Raw genomic sequence first — 15,752 nt, 5'->3', positions numbered from 1 at the left:
GGACTTGCAGATATCAAATTTGTCTAGGTGTTCTCTAATCCTATCCTTCTTGACAAAGAGAATGTCTTCCTTAGAGCATTCCTTTTGGGTCAGAGATTCCTGAGAGATGGTGTTGACACCGAAGACAGATGCAAAGGTGGCCTTCAATGTCTCTGTTTTCTCTGTGTCCAGAAGAATCAGTCATTCTCACATTGGACTTTGGATCTCACCTTAGTGTTTATGAAGTATTTAAATTTATTTGTTCCAGATAGATAGCTCCAACACATTTACCTTTGCTGTGTAAAATACAGCTCTTGAAAACAGATTAAAAATAAAGAAATTGTGCTGGTATCTTAATTATGTGAACTACCTGCTTGTTCATCTTTGCAAATATTAAAGACTAACTTACATTTAAAAAGCTTTTATTTTGTCATTGAGCATTTACACATTGAACCAAAAGATTGTAGAATGTAGAATTAGACAAGATGTTTGACACAGCTGGGGAATATTTATTAATGGGGAACTACAGTGGATAAGAATAGACTTTCCTGAGTCCAACCTGACAGGATAAAACACTTTGCATGCACTTACCTTTGGAAATTTTAAAGTTGTCTTTCTTTTCTACTTTTTTAAAATGTGTTGCTACATTATCTCATGCTATGAAAAATGTGCCAACCAATTCCCATTTTCTTCCAAACGAAAACTATGTCAAAGATTAACCATGGGCATCAGAAATGAGTGGAAAACAGACTGCAAATTTCATGTGCATTTTCCATGGGCTGTGTTACCAAAGAAGCCTTTGTGTTTGTAAGCTGTGAGTAGTATGGAATGGGTATTAGTTTGGAGGGTCTTTTCTCAGTGGCTTTGTCACAGCTTGTTACATTACATGCTAAACATTTTAGTTAATAATTCTGAAAAAGAAAGGCATTGTTTAAAGTGGTGCAGGATGCTTATAGCTATATTGTAGCTATATTGTAGCTCAGTGGAAAATCTATGGATATGGACAGGAACAGTTTTTAAGAAAACTGCCTTGACAGGTTGTTTAAAAGTACATTTTATTTTAAACCTGATTTGCATTCTGAATATAAACAAAACCACCCCAAAATTTGAAATGTACAGATGAGAAGGAGCAACTTGTAGGTTCCCTGTTTTTTGTTGTACAGGAGATCCAGCGTAGGTTGGTAATGTAGGGCAAGTCATACATAAGCCCTACAATGTTACATTTCTTGTAGTATGTCAGTTTATTACAGTAGTTGGATAGCAAGGTACAACTATTTTCAAACACAGGTTGATAGCAATCTCACATTGGGCTCACTAGGGCAATATAGTCACACACTGAAAAGCAAAGTGTGCTGTTTTCATTTTTTCTGGTGTATTAATGCCAGATTTTGTTTACTGTGGTTTTGGATCAAAAATATGAAGGTCTCAGCATCTGATGCTTCCTTGAGTTTTATGGTAGCCTTGAATATCCAACAAAGGGAAACTGTCATGATCCAGTTTTCCTTCTCCGTTACATAATTGTCACCAATAAAAAAGTGTTCTACTGTTACCTCTTGACTATTTTACACAGTAGATCAGGCTGAGTTAAGAGGTGTCATTTATTTCAAGTCTTTTAACTGTGCTGTGTTTTCATTGCTGAGTATTTGCCAAAAAATATCCCGTGGAAATTCATTTATCTGGTAACTGTAAAGTGCAGTGAGTTAGCAGTTATTTCCCTTTTCTCCTAAAACAATCCTGTTGTATGATGGTATAACCTTGGCCTGGTGAGAAATCAGCAGGCTGTGCGTTATGATATGGCATAGGAAACTAGCAGGGTGCAAGATAGTTTTGTATTTTAATTAAAGTCTGTTTTGAGGAAAAGCGCACTATGTATATTAGTGCAGGGCACAGGTAAAGTCATCTTGTGGTTTAAAATTTCCATTTCTGCTATTTTATCAAATTGACTGATTTTCTTCTCAGGTTTGCATGGTTTTAATTTGTTTTCAATTACTGTTCAGACACTTTTGTACGAATATCCTTAATTTCCCTTCCAGAGGAGCAGTTGAAACAGTTATTCCATGATGTGCAGAGCTTCTCAGGTGTGTACCTTCTCTGAAGCAGTAAGCCTTGCTCCCTGTCAGAGGGTGCTGTGGCCAGATGTTGTTATTAGACTGGGAAAACTTGAATGGATGGTATTGAACCAATCTGAACCTTTAGATATGCTGTGTAGAAAGAGGAGTAAGTGCAAAACTCTGTTAATTTTATTTTTATTTTTATTTTTTTTGTCCTTTGCATCTGTTTGTGGAAGGAGCAAACTCCTTAAAAACCCCTGCAAGGTCATGAGAGATTTGCTTTTTGCACTGCATAGACAGCACATAAATCTCACAGCTGTGGCACAGAAGTCAATCCGTTTAGATAACTATTGCTAATTCTTCATCCTCCAGGAACAGGATGGCTTAAAATTCAAACCGCAGAATACAGAGGAACAGAATAAAGAGCTTTTCACCTCCTACATTACCAGACTTGTTGAATCGGAGCAGTGCCCAAAAGTCATTACCATCCAATGGCTATGGGCCAGTGTGAAATGAGTTACTGGGCTTTATCCAGATTCTAGTGGAGAAATTTCTGTCCAAATCACATAACTATGGCTACAGTTGGCAGGGGCTGAAGTACTTACTGGCAGTCATGGCAGAGAGTTTGAGGACTGAATGTACACTGAGAGACTGCCTCTCTAGATCAGGGTTTTTTTTCTGCTCCTACATGAGCCAATGTAAAGCTTAAATAGGTGATTTTCTTTTTGTGTGTAAGGTACCACTGCCCTCAGACCTGTCAAACCAACAGACAACAACATTGTTTAAAACCAAGTTAGAATTCATCCTCATAGTTACCTCATTGCCACTGCAGAATGGGGATCTACAATTGCTTCTTGCACTTTTAAAAAATTACAGCAGAACTCCCTGAAAGGCCATGAAAGGGTTTGCCACATGATCAAGTATTTTACTGCAAATCTTAGTGCTGCTAGATGGAAGACTATATCCAAAAAGGATTATTTGTTGACAGTGGAGGTTAGTAGGGGTTTAAATTAAACATTAACATTATCCTGTATGACCATGAGAATGACTTTCATTTTACAGCGCTTTATTTTCATTGTTTTTCTTCTCCTGGATTCAGGATCTTTGTAGATCTTCCTTTCTGTAAAGGACCACAAAGCATGGAGAGAGACACACACTAACACATGGAAAAAACAAAGCAGTAGCATGCTGCACACAGTCCCCATTCTCAGGCAGAGATTCATAACAGAGGCCATCACATCACAGTTTTTAGTGGTCCCAGTCCTAGAGAGGAAAATATTTCCCGGGAGTAGCACTCCAAAGACACATCAAAGCCCTGGCAGCTGACTGCCAGTCCTTGTGGTGGATGGTGTTTTATAGATGCTGGTGAATTTTGGTGCAAAAAGAGAGTTAAGCTGAGAAACTCAGCTGAACTTCATGAATCTGTACCAGTCTGGTGATGAACTTAAGGTGCTCAACTACTTTGATGATTTCCCTGATGCAGTCAATAAGTTTCTCAGCAGACTAAAATAACTTCGTTTTTGATACCAGTGTTTTTCTGCACTTCTCCCGAGCTGTGCTCAGTGTATCAGGGATGGGAAGCTGACCATGAGCAGACTGCAACAGAATAGGCTACAGAAAAGAAGCAGCCAAGCTTAAATAGCTCCGAATCTCCTGCTTTCAGGGCTCTAGGAGACCTTTCAAAACCCAAAGGGCTTCTAAACCCTAGACAGAGCCAGGTCTGCATGACCAACATCTGCTTGTTACAGAACAGCAGCAAATGCAAGATGAGCAAGCTGTTCACCATCCCAGCGTGCTTTTCACACATGAAATCATGAGAAACTTGTTGCCAGGCTGGAAAGTTCTCCCCACTTCTCATGTGAGTTCCTTCCTACACGTTTCCCTTTGGGGAAGGGTCTGCTGGAAAATCTTTCTGTGCTGAAGTCAAGCAGACACAGAAGTCAAGAGACCTTGTTGAAACTGAGCTCTGAGTGGGAGGGGAAGAGTTCTTACGTGTTCCACAGTTATCTGCTGGGTGAGACACCTGAATTTCAGAGGGAAAAGATCTGCCCATCATTTTAGCTAGCAGCCAGGAAATGAAGACATGAAAGGAGCAAGAGAATAGAGTGGGAAGAGTTTTACATTTTAGAAGACAGAAAAGAGCTTGATCGAAGTGTCTTGATCGAAGTGTCTTATTCCTGCCTATTTTACTTTTATTCTATTTAATATATTTGACACTGAACTGCAATGCTTTTGCACTAGTTTTGACCCTGGGCATCAGGTGGAAGCAAAATACTAGGCTGCATTCCTAATTCTAGCTCTTGGAAGGTGTAAATTTGCATGCCAGCCTATCTGTCCTAAATTTTCCCAAAACCAACTACATCTCTAAATAGCTACCTGAAATGCTTTGATGGTACTTCAGATTTTTTATTTCAATTCCGCAACTTCTGTCTATCTTATTATATCTGAGAGTACAACCAGTTCTAGGGGTGTAAGCTGTTGTTTATGGCAAGTTTTGCAGAAGCTGTTCATGATCACATTGCTGGTGAGTGACGGCCGCAGTTTGTGTTGGGGTACGACTGTCTTATGTGCTTGTTGGAAAAATGAATGATCTGTGGTTGCATATAGTACGAGGATGGTATTTAGCTGCCTAAATTTAACATACTCAGGCACCATCAAATGTGTAATTAAACCTTTCCCTCCTTTTTTGTGCTAGATGTAAGAAGCTTTTGTTTTTACACTCCTTGCTGGGTAAGGTTCCTTGCTAAAACTGCAGGTAGCTTGTAGAAGGAGCTGTGGAAATGATGTGCAGAGCAAACTATTACACTCATGAACTAGAAGTTCACTTGGTTGCCTCATGAGCTTGAAGTCTCAAAATCCTTGACAGGAATATTAATAGCTGAACATTCCCCATTCAGTGGTAAGAAAGCAATACTGACAAAAAATTGCTAACTGAAAGAGAATTTAGGTAATCCCTAATCCTGTGACCCAGGGAGCAAACATCTGTTGATATTAATTTGTTATACACAGGCTGCCTAATCACATTAGGAAAAACAAACAACAGTGCATTGTTTTTCCCTTATTTTAAGCATCTACTTCATCTTAAGGTACAGCTACAAGTACACAACAACACATACACACAATGCATCTTGAGCAAACTTGTGCATTTAGTTCTGATTTTGCCAAATGTTAGTGAAAACAGTATGGGACTGACAGCCAGTTGTGTCGTGAATCCAGTTTATATCTCATTGTTAGGCACAAGGGTTACAAGCCCATGGTTTGTATATGTTTTGTAACTCGTTGTCTGGTTTGACTTTAGAAAGAGGTGAGCTAATCAAAGAGCCAGTTGGTTTCAGTAGGATACAGAGGTACTGAGAAAAGGTCAAGCTCTGTGAGTTTTGTGTTTCATAGGAGTAATTGTCTGGCATGGTGAATGATTCTCTTTCATGTGTATCGCCCTAATGTTACTAACATACCTCTTGTGCAAGGAATGTGCAAGGAGTGGAAGGGCTATGATGTTAAAAAGGCTAGCACTTCTCTAAATGCAGTGTTCTTATGTCCAAAGCCCCACTTCTCCCAGAGCTAAGAAGATACAACTTTTTTTCTGACTTTCCTGAGGGTAAACTTGCATTGTCTCATGTTACACTGCAGAGAATTAAAGCCTGTCTGCCAGTTGTTGTTCCCAGTGCCTATCCCAGAGCTGGCACAGGAGAGGACGGATATGCAGCTTGGAGGTATGATGTTCCCTGGCTGGTGCCATGCTTCCAGGAACCCAGACTGGGCTTTTCCTGTCTTCATAAGAGCAAGGGCTGGCAGAACAGCCCTGTGTTTCCTTCAGCCTTTCACTGCTTCAGAGTTGGTCAGCCTCACTCCCACCTCAGCTGTTGATTGCAATCCAAGCCCTGAAGTGTAGCTGCTTGTCCCCATCCCCTCTGCCTGTTTGCCTACCCTATCTCTCCTTAGGGAGCTAAAAAAGGTAGATTTTTTTTTTTTTTTTTGTCAGCTGCACAATATATCAGTCCCAATGATGGAGATTTGGGAAAATTCTAGAATAAAGGGCAATCAAAATAATTATAATAACAATTGTTCATAAAGACTTAACAGTAAATCAAGAACTTCAAGCCTGCTCTTCAGCTAGTCTATTGGAGACAGCTGCTTGTAAATGACCCTTTGCTATGATTTCTTACAGGGAACCAAAAGGAGAGTGAGGAACTGCACATTGGAGCTTTTCATGCTAATCTCATTTTTGTCTTTGAGGATTAAAATTTTCACAAGGACTGAAAGCTGATATTTATGAGTAGAGCTGGGGGAAGGAGGTTGCTTAAACAGCTCCTAGCCTATCACCAACATCTCCAGCTGTACTCCACCAGCTCCATGGAGATTCAGTACTCTGATATTTTTAGAAATCATCACCTCCCTATATTTCAGCATTGTTCATCCAAAACCACATTCTTCTCTTTAACTTTGTTTATAGACTTTTCTTTTACAGAAACGAGCTCTTTCCCTTGTTTTCCAAGCAGTGCTTTTGCAATTCAGTGACAGAATGTGCTGTTGAATTTGAAAGAACATCAGTTTCTGTTTAGTCTTTGTTAAATTGTATGCCCGTGTTCTGTACTGCCTGGAGTACCATAAATCCCACTGATTTTTACGGGGTTCAGTGAATGCAGATCTGTGCTGAATGCTGTAGAGATAAAGAAAGCTCAAAGGTGTAACCAAGGATTTGACCTGTGTAATGCAATAGAAGAAAAGCTGTACTGTGTAATATATAATAGTAAAAGCACAATATATCTCTTGGCAGTGGCAGAACTCAAACATCAGTCCCTTTGATCTAATACCACTGAGATCCAGTATGCCTCAACCATGGTGACCATTTCAAACTACAGAAAAACACTCTGTGGTCAACGCTCATCTCAAATAACTTTCTTAAATTTTGATAGGTGGGAATATTTTAAAGCCTTCATTTCAAGTCTTGCAATACAGCCTAGAACTATTGCTTTTTCTTCCTCTCCTACAGCCAGTTTTGTAGACAACATGCCTTTGCGAAGTTCTGGCAAGCTGAGCATGGAGACCAGAAAAGATGGTGAGAGTACGGCCCCTTCTCCTCCCCAGAAGAAGCTGTTCTGCCAGTGCCACCACCACTGCCCTGAGGACTCGGTCAACAACACCTGCAGGTTTGTGGGATAGGTACCTGGTGTTGATACATGGGAAAACATACTTGTGGCAGCTCAGCAGTTCCAAGTTGGGTGTCACAGGTTTTGTTTAAGCAGTACTATTTAAATGAGTTGTTTTTCACAGTGTCTAAAAATCAGAAGTAATTTTTACCTGGATATCAGCTGCATGGTTGTTGTTTTTTGTTGTGTTTTGGTTTTGTTTTGTTTTGTTGTTTTTTGTTAGGGCATATACATATTTATAATTTTAGATAATACTTGGTTTAATGCATTGCATATGAAATATTCTGAAGGTTGAACTTTGTTTTTAAAGATGCGTGCAGGTAATGAGAGGAGACCTGATGGAGATATATTGAAATGTCAATAAATGCTTATTAATTTATAATTGCTCCCAATAGAATACTATTTAGAAGAACCCTGATCTTTGAGTCTGCAGAGCTGTATCTGTAGGTCCTTAAGGAAGGCTTTGGGGGTTTTTTGTTTTATTTCTTTGTTTCCGTGCTAAAAGGAAGACTATCTTGAGGTGAAGTGATGAGTATTTTGGTCTAGTAGCTGTAGCCTTCTGTTTATTTTTAGGCTTAGAGTAGTAGAGATTTCTCATTTGGGTTGGATTCTGCTTCCTCAGCACCTTTTGGCTCCCTGGGGAAGAGGCAGATCCAGATGTGCACAAGCTCCTTGAAGGCTCAGCACTGATCTGTGTTGCACTGGTTGAAGCAAGCAGAGGTGACTAGGGGTATCTGGGGGGGACCGAGCTGCTGTTCCCCTACCCAAAAGCAGCTCCTGCTGGACACATACAACTGCTGTTGAATGAAGGTTAAGTGAAGGCTGAATGAACCTCTGTCTTGGCTTGAAGTGCAGGCTCAGTTTGCTTTAGCTGCAGCAATGTCAATGTTGGCAATGTTGGGCTGAGCTCTTATGTTCCATATGAGGAATTTAAACTTCTGTGCTTGGCTAGAGCAGATGTGATACTGGAGATACCAACTATCAGCCAATAGCCTGGTGGAGCTGTGGGAGTCAGAGAAGCATCAAAGCAGGGCACAGATGTGAGCCCAGCTGGAGATGCAGTGCTGTTTGAGGTGAGATTGTCTAACACTGTGTCAGCTCTTCAAGGCAATGTATTTAAAAGATAGATGGGGAAAGCCTAAGGCTGCTGAAGATACCGATTGCTTTGTTGGATTTTTGAGTGTGGTTTTGCAGCCTGACTTAATCCTTCTCAACCTGAAATGTATCAAAGTTTTAGTGACAGCTGTAAATACCATTTCCCCATTCTAACCTCTTCCTACAAGACCATGCACCAGCCAGGAGTTAGACCTAGCTGCTCTCACATGACAGTCAGTTTAAAAAGCTATAAAACCCCACTCTGATACCAATTTGCAGATCCCCTGCAGCGTGAATCAGCTGTTTCCTGTTCCTGCCCAGCAAGAGCCACAGTTTTCATATGTGCTGTCTCACGCATGCAGCAACAGGGAACTTGCAGATGACTTTTAAATCCGTGAATTAGGAAGCAAAAAGGGATCAATGTTAAGGAACTGACTGAACAAGGTTTATCCCCCAACTGGGTAGGCCTGCTGTTGTACCTCACTTTGTAGGCATCATTGACATGAAGTATTTTTCATGGAACTATGAGTAAATGTCCTGTTAGAATGGGTTTGTGCATTTTCGCTCACTGCAGTACTTAAAGAAACTCTCTTCAGAGTCTCCTTTACAGTGTCAAATGTCAAACATTTTTTTAGGTGTTAATGCCCAAGGATAGGCAGTTAAGTGGTAAGAAAAAACAAAATTTTAACCCCTTTTGTCTTCAGAATCCTTGAAGACTTCAGGCTTGAATGTTCTGCTTTGCTGCCAGAATTATTTTTTCCAATTTAGACAGTAAAATAATAATTGAAGCTGGAATTTATCCATCAAATATTAATCACTTTTCTGTCCAGTCAGGAGTTTCCTGAAATAGTCAGAAGATTTGCTTTAGATCAACTCTCTCCTGCCCTGTGCTGTCACCCGAGCAGTGCCCACCTTGCTACTTGTCTGGTGAGCAACAGCATAAGTGAAAAATTGCTGAGGAGTTTGGAGTAATATAAAACAAATTAAATGAATTTAAATGCACTGCCTTCATGGCTTGTTGGCAGTGATCCTGTTCATGATAGTGATCATTGCTCTGGCTCCCAGTGCCTTGGTGTGAGAGCTGCAGTGAGGTGTGAAGGACGCACAAAACCCCTTGTTTTCCCTGCACGTCTTTAACTGTTAGCGTAATAATTCCTTTTTTAAATTTCCTGCTACATAGCTGGAATTATGGATTACAGAGGAAAGAAGATCCTGAGCCTACTGTTGGGAAATCATGGGTTCTGGGTGTCTGGTTAGCTGGTTAATATGTATCTAGTTAGTTGGCTGGATAGAGACCAAGTTTCAAAATATTTGAGACCAACCAGGTTAGCAGGGATTATTAGTTTCCCCTGAGTTTTGGGATCATCCTGCTGGTGAGGCAGTGACTTTCATATTTTATTCTGTGTGAATGACTGTTGGCACAATTTAAAAGCACTCTGGGAATCACTGAGCGTCACTATAAAGGAAGTTTCCCCATTTTGAAGTTCAAGAAGTATTGATTGCAGTGTTTTTCTGAAGAATAAATTGACTGTTCAGAGTAAAACTTTTTGCATGCATTATCTGCTTGCCTCTAAAAGCCTTTTGTATTTTATATTTCAAGAAAAAAATTAAAAATCAAGCCTCTTGTCAGCTCTATCAATCTATTAAGCTTTGGGCTGTGCTTGCACCTTCAGAGTTTGGACTTGCCAGTCCAACAGGAATTAGCCAGTGTGTTCTGGGGCACCCAAGGGCCTGGCAAAGCTCTGACACCCAGGAAATTCACTGAGTACATCCACAGCCAGGGCTTGGGCTCTGGACAGCATCAGCCACTGTCCTTACTAGGATTCTTACTAAATCAGTGAAGCATTTTATGAGCTCAGGAGCAGGAACCTCTGAAAGTTCAATGCAAAAGCATTTCCAGCTGTGTTTAAATTAAAACCCTCAGAAAAGAATAGCTAGTTCTATCGCAATCATCATTAAAAAGTTTCTCATAAAAAGCTCTCTGTCATCTCACATGAAGATTTTTATCTGCTACCACAGGTATTCATCTTTAAAGTATATATCCAGCCCATAGTACCAGGAGTCTGAATATAAAAGTATAAAAATGAGGACATCTGGTGGCCATTTAAAATCCTCTCCATAATTGTATTTGTAGTAATTTAAAAGCCAATATTCTTTAACCACATACATATCCAATCCTCCAACAGCCTGCTCTGTTCCTATACAGAATTTCCCTTTCTTTATACTTCTCCAGTTTAAGTCCAACAATACTTTAGAGAGCTAAGGATAACAGTGCAGCTTAAAAGGCAGAATGCTTTTCTATCTAAGCAGAAAAGCCATAGCTCTAGTTAGAGTGTGCTTTAAAAAATGACCACTGTGAAATTTTGGGAGACCCATTACAGGGTGAGCTCGTCAAGGGAGGGTTAAGGCCAAGGTGTAGCAAAAGGGAGCCAACCCAGGAGCTGTGGCTGATATCCTCACTCACCAGGACCCCATTTCCCCACGGATATGTGAGCACAACGGGCAGAGACAGCTCCTTCAATAGCCCTGCCCGTGGCTGGAGACAGGCACTCCTGTACCACTGCTCAGGGGTTCTCTATAGGGGGAAAGAGGGGTAACAAGTGGGGCCACTCTGGGCAGTTGATAAGTATTAGTGCACTCAAGGCCCTGACAGTTAAAACCTTTGCAGAAGGCTCACAGTCGTCTGCTTGTGAAGGGTGTGTTAAACTGCTTCATGATGAAACTTTATTCTTCTTCCTGAACATCTGTGCGATTCATGAAAGGCTCTCAGTAAAGAAGGTCAAAGCTGCTTTGAACACAACCAGGACCTTGTTTTACTGTTCCATTTCAGGTTTTCTCTGTTCAAAGTGAATGCGTGGCCAGTTGTGTCTAATCATAATTAATTGCATATTTTAAAGCGCAGTGTTACGTCTAATTGGCTTTGACTGTAATGGGATTGCAGTAAAGGCAGAGGCTAATTAGGTGCCTTGTCGCACTCTATTTTCATGCACAAATAAATGCTGACAGTTTTAAAGATTGGGCTGATAAAGTTTAAGTTCCTATGTGTTGCCTACTAGATTGTATTTCTGGCCAACTGTGTCTTTGGTTATCTAAAGCAATAAAATAATTAAGTTGCTTTTCCAGTGTTACCAAAGGTGATAACTCACTTGAGTGACGTTATTTTCATTTTCCTGTTCTCCAGATGATATGATTGAATTTTTGTCATAATTTGGTATGTAGAAGAAAAAAGACATTGACAGTGCCAAAGCACTGAGTTCAGACAACTTTTGTTTTAATCAACTTTAGTTTTTAGGGAAAAGCTGAATGTTTTCTGATATAGGAGCTATGGTGAGATCTTAGCTGTTTAGCCTTTCAATTTTTTGAATGTTTATTTTTAAATTTCCTCCTTTATGCAAGATATTTTTGATCATTTAAAAAAGAGTGCAGAGACTTCTGATGTTGCTTTGGATGGAAGTGAAAAGATGCTCTTGCTCTTTCTGGTATCAAAATGAGGAATATAAAGAGGAGGAGTGGAAAAAAAGTAATAACATTTGTATGGACTCATTTGAAATCAAATTAAAGATAAGAGATCTTTTCATTGAGTTGTGAAAGTTACCTGTCTCTTTGTGATAGGCATTGAATGAGGGAAAGATGTTGCTTTTCAAAGTTATATATTGCCACCCCTGGCTGTGTCACACACAGAGCTGGATGGGAAATCTCCAGCAGGCAGGTTTTGGTAGCTGAGGAATCACATCTTCTGTGAGAAATGGCTTCTGGCCAGTGGGGACATCTGTGTGAGCAGATGCAAAGCTGTTGGCCTTGGTTCCTCTCTTGAGACATTTAGGAAAGGTCTGATTTAAGATCCCTGCTTGCTTTGTGGCAATCTGTAATTGTAGCAGCACCTTCTATATCAGTGTCTGTCAGTGTTTCACTATTAACTCCCTTTGTTTTCCTGGCATTTGACTTGGCTGTAAGAATTCACACTTGGCAAATAGGTGACATAAGAAATCTGTGCTTATTAGTGATCGCATCCAAAGTGAATTTAATCACTCCCCTGCAGCATTCTCTAATAAGATGGTGCTTCAGTGGAGGAGGTTACTGAATGTGTACCCAGATGTGTCCAGTAACAGCACATTGAATTCCTTCTTTACACACCATTTGCAAAATCAAATTGCACACAATTAGAATTCACATTGCAGATTTTAAGAAAATAGCAGTTCTAGACTACCAGTTTTTTTCTAGGAAGTAGAGAGTAGGTTTTTCATACTGCTTTGCAAGTATCAGTTATGAACACATGTTTCTCTTTCTGTAGTCACCAAAATAAACATAAAATTTGAGACTGTAAACACATCTCTGTCTTGTTCCTTACTGGCTATATTAATAAGAACAGTTTCATTTCTACCCTTGTCAGGTGTGAGGTGGGGTAATCAATAAAACAGCAGGGGTGTGCCCTGCCCTTTCCTTGCAGTGTGTGGTCCATCTGACATCCTGTGAACCAGGAGAACAGGTCAGGGGCGAGAGTGGGGAGGCAGGTAGGAGATCCTTCTTTCTTTTCAGAAGAGTCCCTTCTCCCTCTCACCCACGCACCTCAGAAATTCTCAAAAAGATAATGAGTTCTTACATTGCATGAAAGCCTTTTGTTGTTTGGATTTTTCTTAGAGCTAGAGACAAGCAGTACCAGTGTTTATCCTGCTCAGCAATGCTATTTTTTTCTCTCACTTTTTCTTCATTATTTTACAGTCTGTAAAATGCACGATTTATTCTTATTTTTGGAGCTTTATAACTTGTTTTGCTCTACCCAAACTAATTTTTTCTTTTTAAATTTGGAGTAAAATTTTTAGAGGGACTAAAGTGCATGAAGAGCCTGAATTTAATTTTCAGAAGTGAGCTAAGAATCAGAGTCCCAGGTGACAAGTCAGAGAAATAGAATTAAAACTGCCGACTTTCTGTTTCTTCTTTTTCCTTTTGCAAACAATTTGACTTTTCCTTCACCTACTTTTCTTTGATGAAACAGGAGTTTTGGGTTTTTTGCTGGGGCCCGTTAGCTGTGGAGTCCATTTTTGTGTTTCACTTGATAGCAATTTATTGTTTTGTTGCTCTGTCCCCTGGGTTAAACTTACTCATTACTTTGAATCAAAGGCACCATGCAAACAAAATCTAATCTAATATAATATTCTACTCTAATGGATTTCTTACTGTCTCTCTTGGCAATCCTATTGTTCCTATCTTTTCAGCTCGAGCAATGACATCAAGGTGGCTGTTGCCCAGAAGGGTTACTGGCTCCTTTGCCTCACTCCCATGTACAATGTCAGAGAATTGTAGAAGTCATTGCTGGCTTGTAATTTGTAATGTGCAGTTGGTTACTTTTCACATCCAGAAGTCAGTAACCCATGATAGATTATTATTTGAAGTAATAAGCTTACTGTGGCTAGACCCTGCCCCACTAATGTAAAAATATGCCACAGACAATGTTTGACATGATCCTATGCAGCATCTCTCGGTCGTGTAGCTTATACTTACAAATTGTGTTTGTCTCTTAAATGTGTAACTGTGGCTCTTGTTTCCTACATCTTCATTGCCTTTGCTGCTGGTGCTTTTTAGACTCTTGTTTCATTCAAGTAAGGAGCAAATCATCTGAAATTTTGCTGTATTTAAGTTTTCTAATCTCTTTTTCTTTTTATTTCCTTGTTTTAACTGAGTTTACTTCTTCTCTTCTGAAAAACACTCATTGCACATAATAGCCAGTGTTATTTTCCTGAGCAAATAACAGAATATTTTATTTTTCTGTGACTTAAATGTCTTCTATTAAGAACTTTTTTTCTTTATTTTTGGATCTTCTTCCTGCAGATCAGTCAGGGAGACTGATTTTGTTTCTTACACATTACGTATCCCCCTCAGAGTGCTGAGAACTTAATGCACAGCAGTCTCAATAAAATGCAGCCACCCTTTCCATGCCCTCCACTCCCTCTTTCCATAGCATTCAGGCATTTGACCTTCATCAAAGAAGGACATTTATCACCAGCACCATCTAGCCATCTGTTAGGATACTTGTCCTCCCTGGTGCACGTTCCTGTAAACGGAAGCATTATGGATCACTTCAGGCTTATAACCCAAGTAAACATCTATGAAGGGTGTTGATGATAATTCAAGGACTCATACACAGAAGTGTTGCAGTTCATAATATGGCTGAAACAAGAATCACAAATCACTCTTGATAATATTTGATGTTCAGTATCTCAAAAGCGTTTCTTTCTTCAGGTCTCTACTGTGGTGCAAATGTCGTTGCCTTGTTCCTGCACTCAAGGCAGACCTTATCTAGCACTGAAGCTTGCATTGAATGGGTTTCCAAAGTCTTAACACACTAATGGTCACAGCCACAGAACTGGGCTCTTTGCTAGTGGGGTTTAGGCTGTGAAATGTTGCAAAGGTAAGTGCACAGCTCTGAGGCCCCTTGTGTTTGCAGGCGCTGGTCCACAGCAGCCCCCAGTGTGTCCATTTGTGAATGGCAGATTTGCCTGGCAGGGAGCAAAGTTTAAGACAATATTCAACAGCACATTTTTCACTGCAGTACCTTTTCCTGATTCATTCTTTCCAATCCACAGCACCGATGGCTACTGCTTCACCATAATAGAAGAAGATGAGTCCGGTGGACATTTGGTCACCAAGGGATGTCTTGGATTAGAGGGCTCAGACTTCCAGTGTCGGGTGAGGAAGCATTTTCTGCCACAGTGTCGCTTGCATTTTTGATAGTTTTCAATTAAAGTGCAGCCAACAGACATTGCTGTGTCCGTGTTTCTCACTTCTGTTCACTTGGCAGATAGTTGATCTGTATTGATTACTGAGGGAAGTGCATTTGTATGCCCAAAAGATGATACTGTAGTTCCTCCTAATAATAGACACTCATGTTTTTGGTTTTGGCACTGTTGCTCCTGGTAACATTCCCACTCAGAGGAAGTTTGGATTTAGAGAATTGCAGTATTAACTCCTCAAATCTCCATGCTGACTAAAGTTAGTCAGGATGTTATTTAATGGACTGCAGCAATATCCATATCTTATATGCAGTTGCACTTTCATTTGGGATTTTTGGTGCCAGATACTCCCCTCAAGTACAGTGATCACCTGATAGAAAACAAGTTATCGCTGCAGGAGTGGAAGGGGTATGGAAAATGGAGCAAGGTGATTCTAAGGTGGTTGCTTTTCCTCATGTTAACCTTAAATGGTTTTAGATGAGTACAGGAATGGTCTAATCATTACGATTAGTGGAATGTATTTTATTCAGGTTCCCACGAGACCAGAAGCCGCAGCTAAATTAGTCCACACAGCAATTCCTGTGTTATCCTGGCTAACCTATTTTGGATATCTATATTAACTCATTTTTGGTCTAACTGATGGATGTATGTGATTTTCACACTTCTGAATTGCACCATTAGAGAAAGCCAGTCCTTTCTGCAGCATTAAGGCACCAACAGGAGTAAGTTAGGAGTGAATTAATGTCTTA

At 40.1% G+C, this 15,752-nt stretch overlaps 1 protein-coding gene across 8 annotated transcripts in view; it reads left to right on the top strand.

The window, feature by feature from the left end:
* Positions 1-15,752, top strand: part of BMPR1B (bone morphogenetic protein receptor type 1B) — a 239,296-nt gene that overhangs the window by 205,266 nt on the left and 18,278 nt on the right. For all 8 annotated transcript variants that reach the window (XM_066186348.1, XM_066186354.1, XM_066186347.1 and 5 more), the window contains 2 exons: positions 7,024-7,180; positions 14,857-14,959. In XM_066186348.1, the coding sequence (XP_066042445.1) occupies positions 7,024-7,180; positions 14,857-14,959 (260 nt within the window). The remainder of the gene's footprint in view (positions 1-7,023; positions 7,181-14,856; positions 14,960-15,752) is intronic.

The sequence above is a fragment of the Chamaea fasciata genome, unplaced genomic scaffold, assembly GCF_029207755.1.
Source record: "Chamaea fasciata isolate MVZ Bird 193981 ecotype frontalis unplaced genomic scaffold, bChaFas1.0.hap1 SCAF_6, whole genome shotgun sequence".
NCBI lineage: Eukaryota > Metazoa > Chordata > Aves > Passeriformes > Sylviidae > Chamaea > Chamaea fasciata.
Note: the sequence above shows the minus strand (reverse complement) of the source record. Positions and strands in the feature narration are given on the sequence as shown.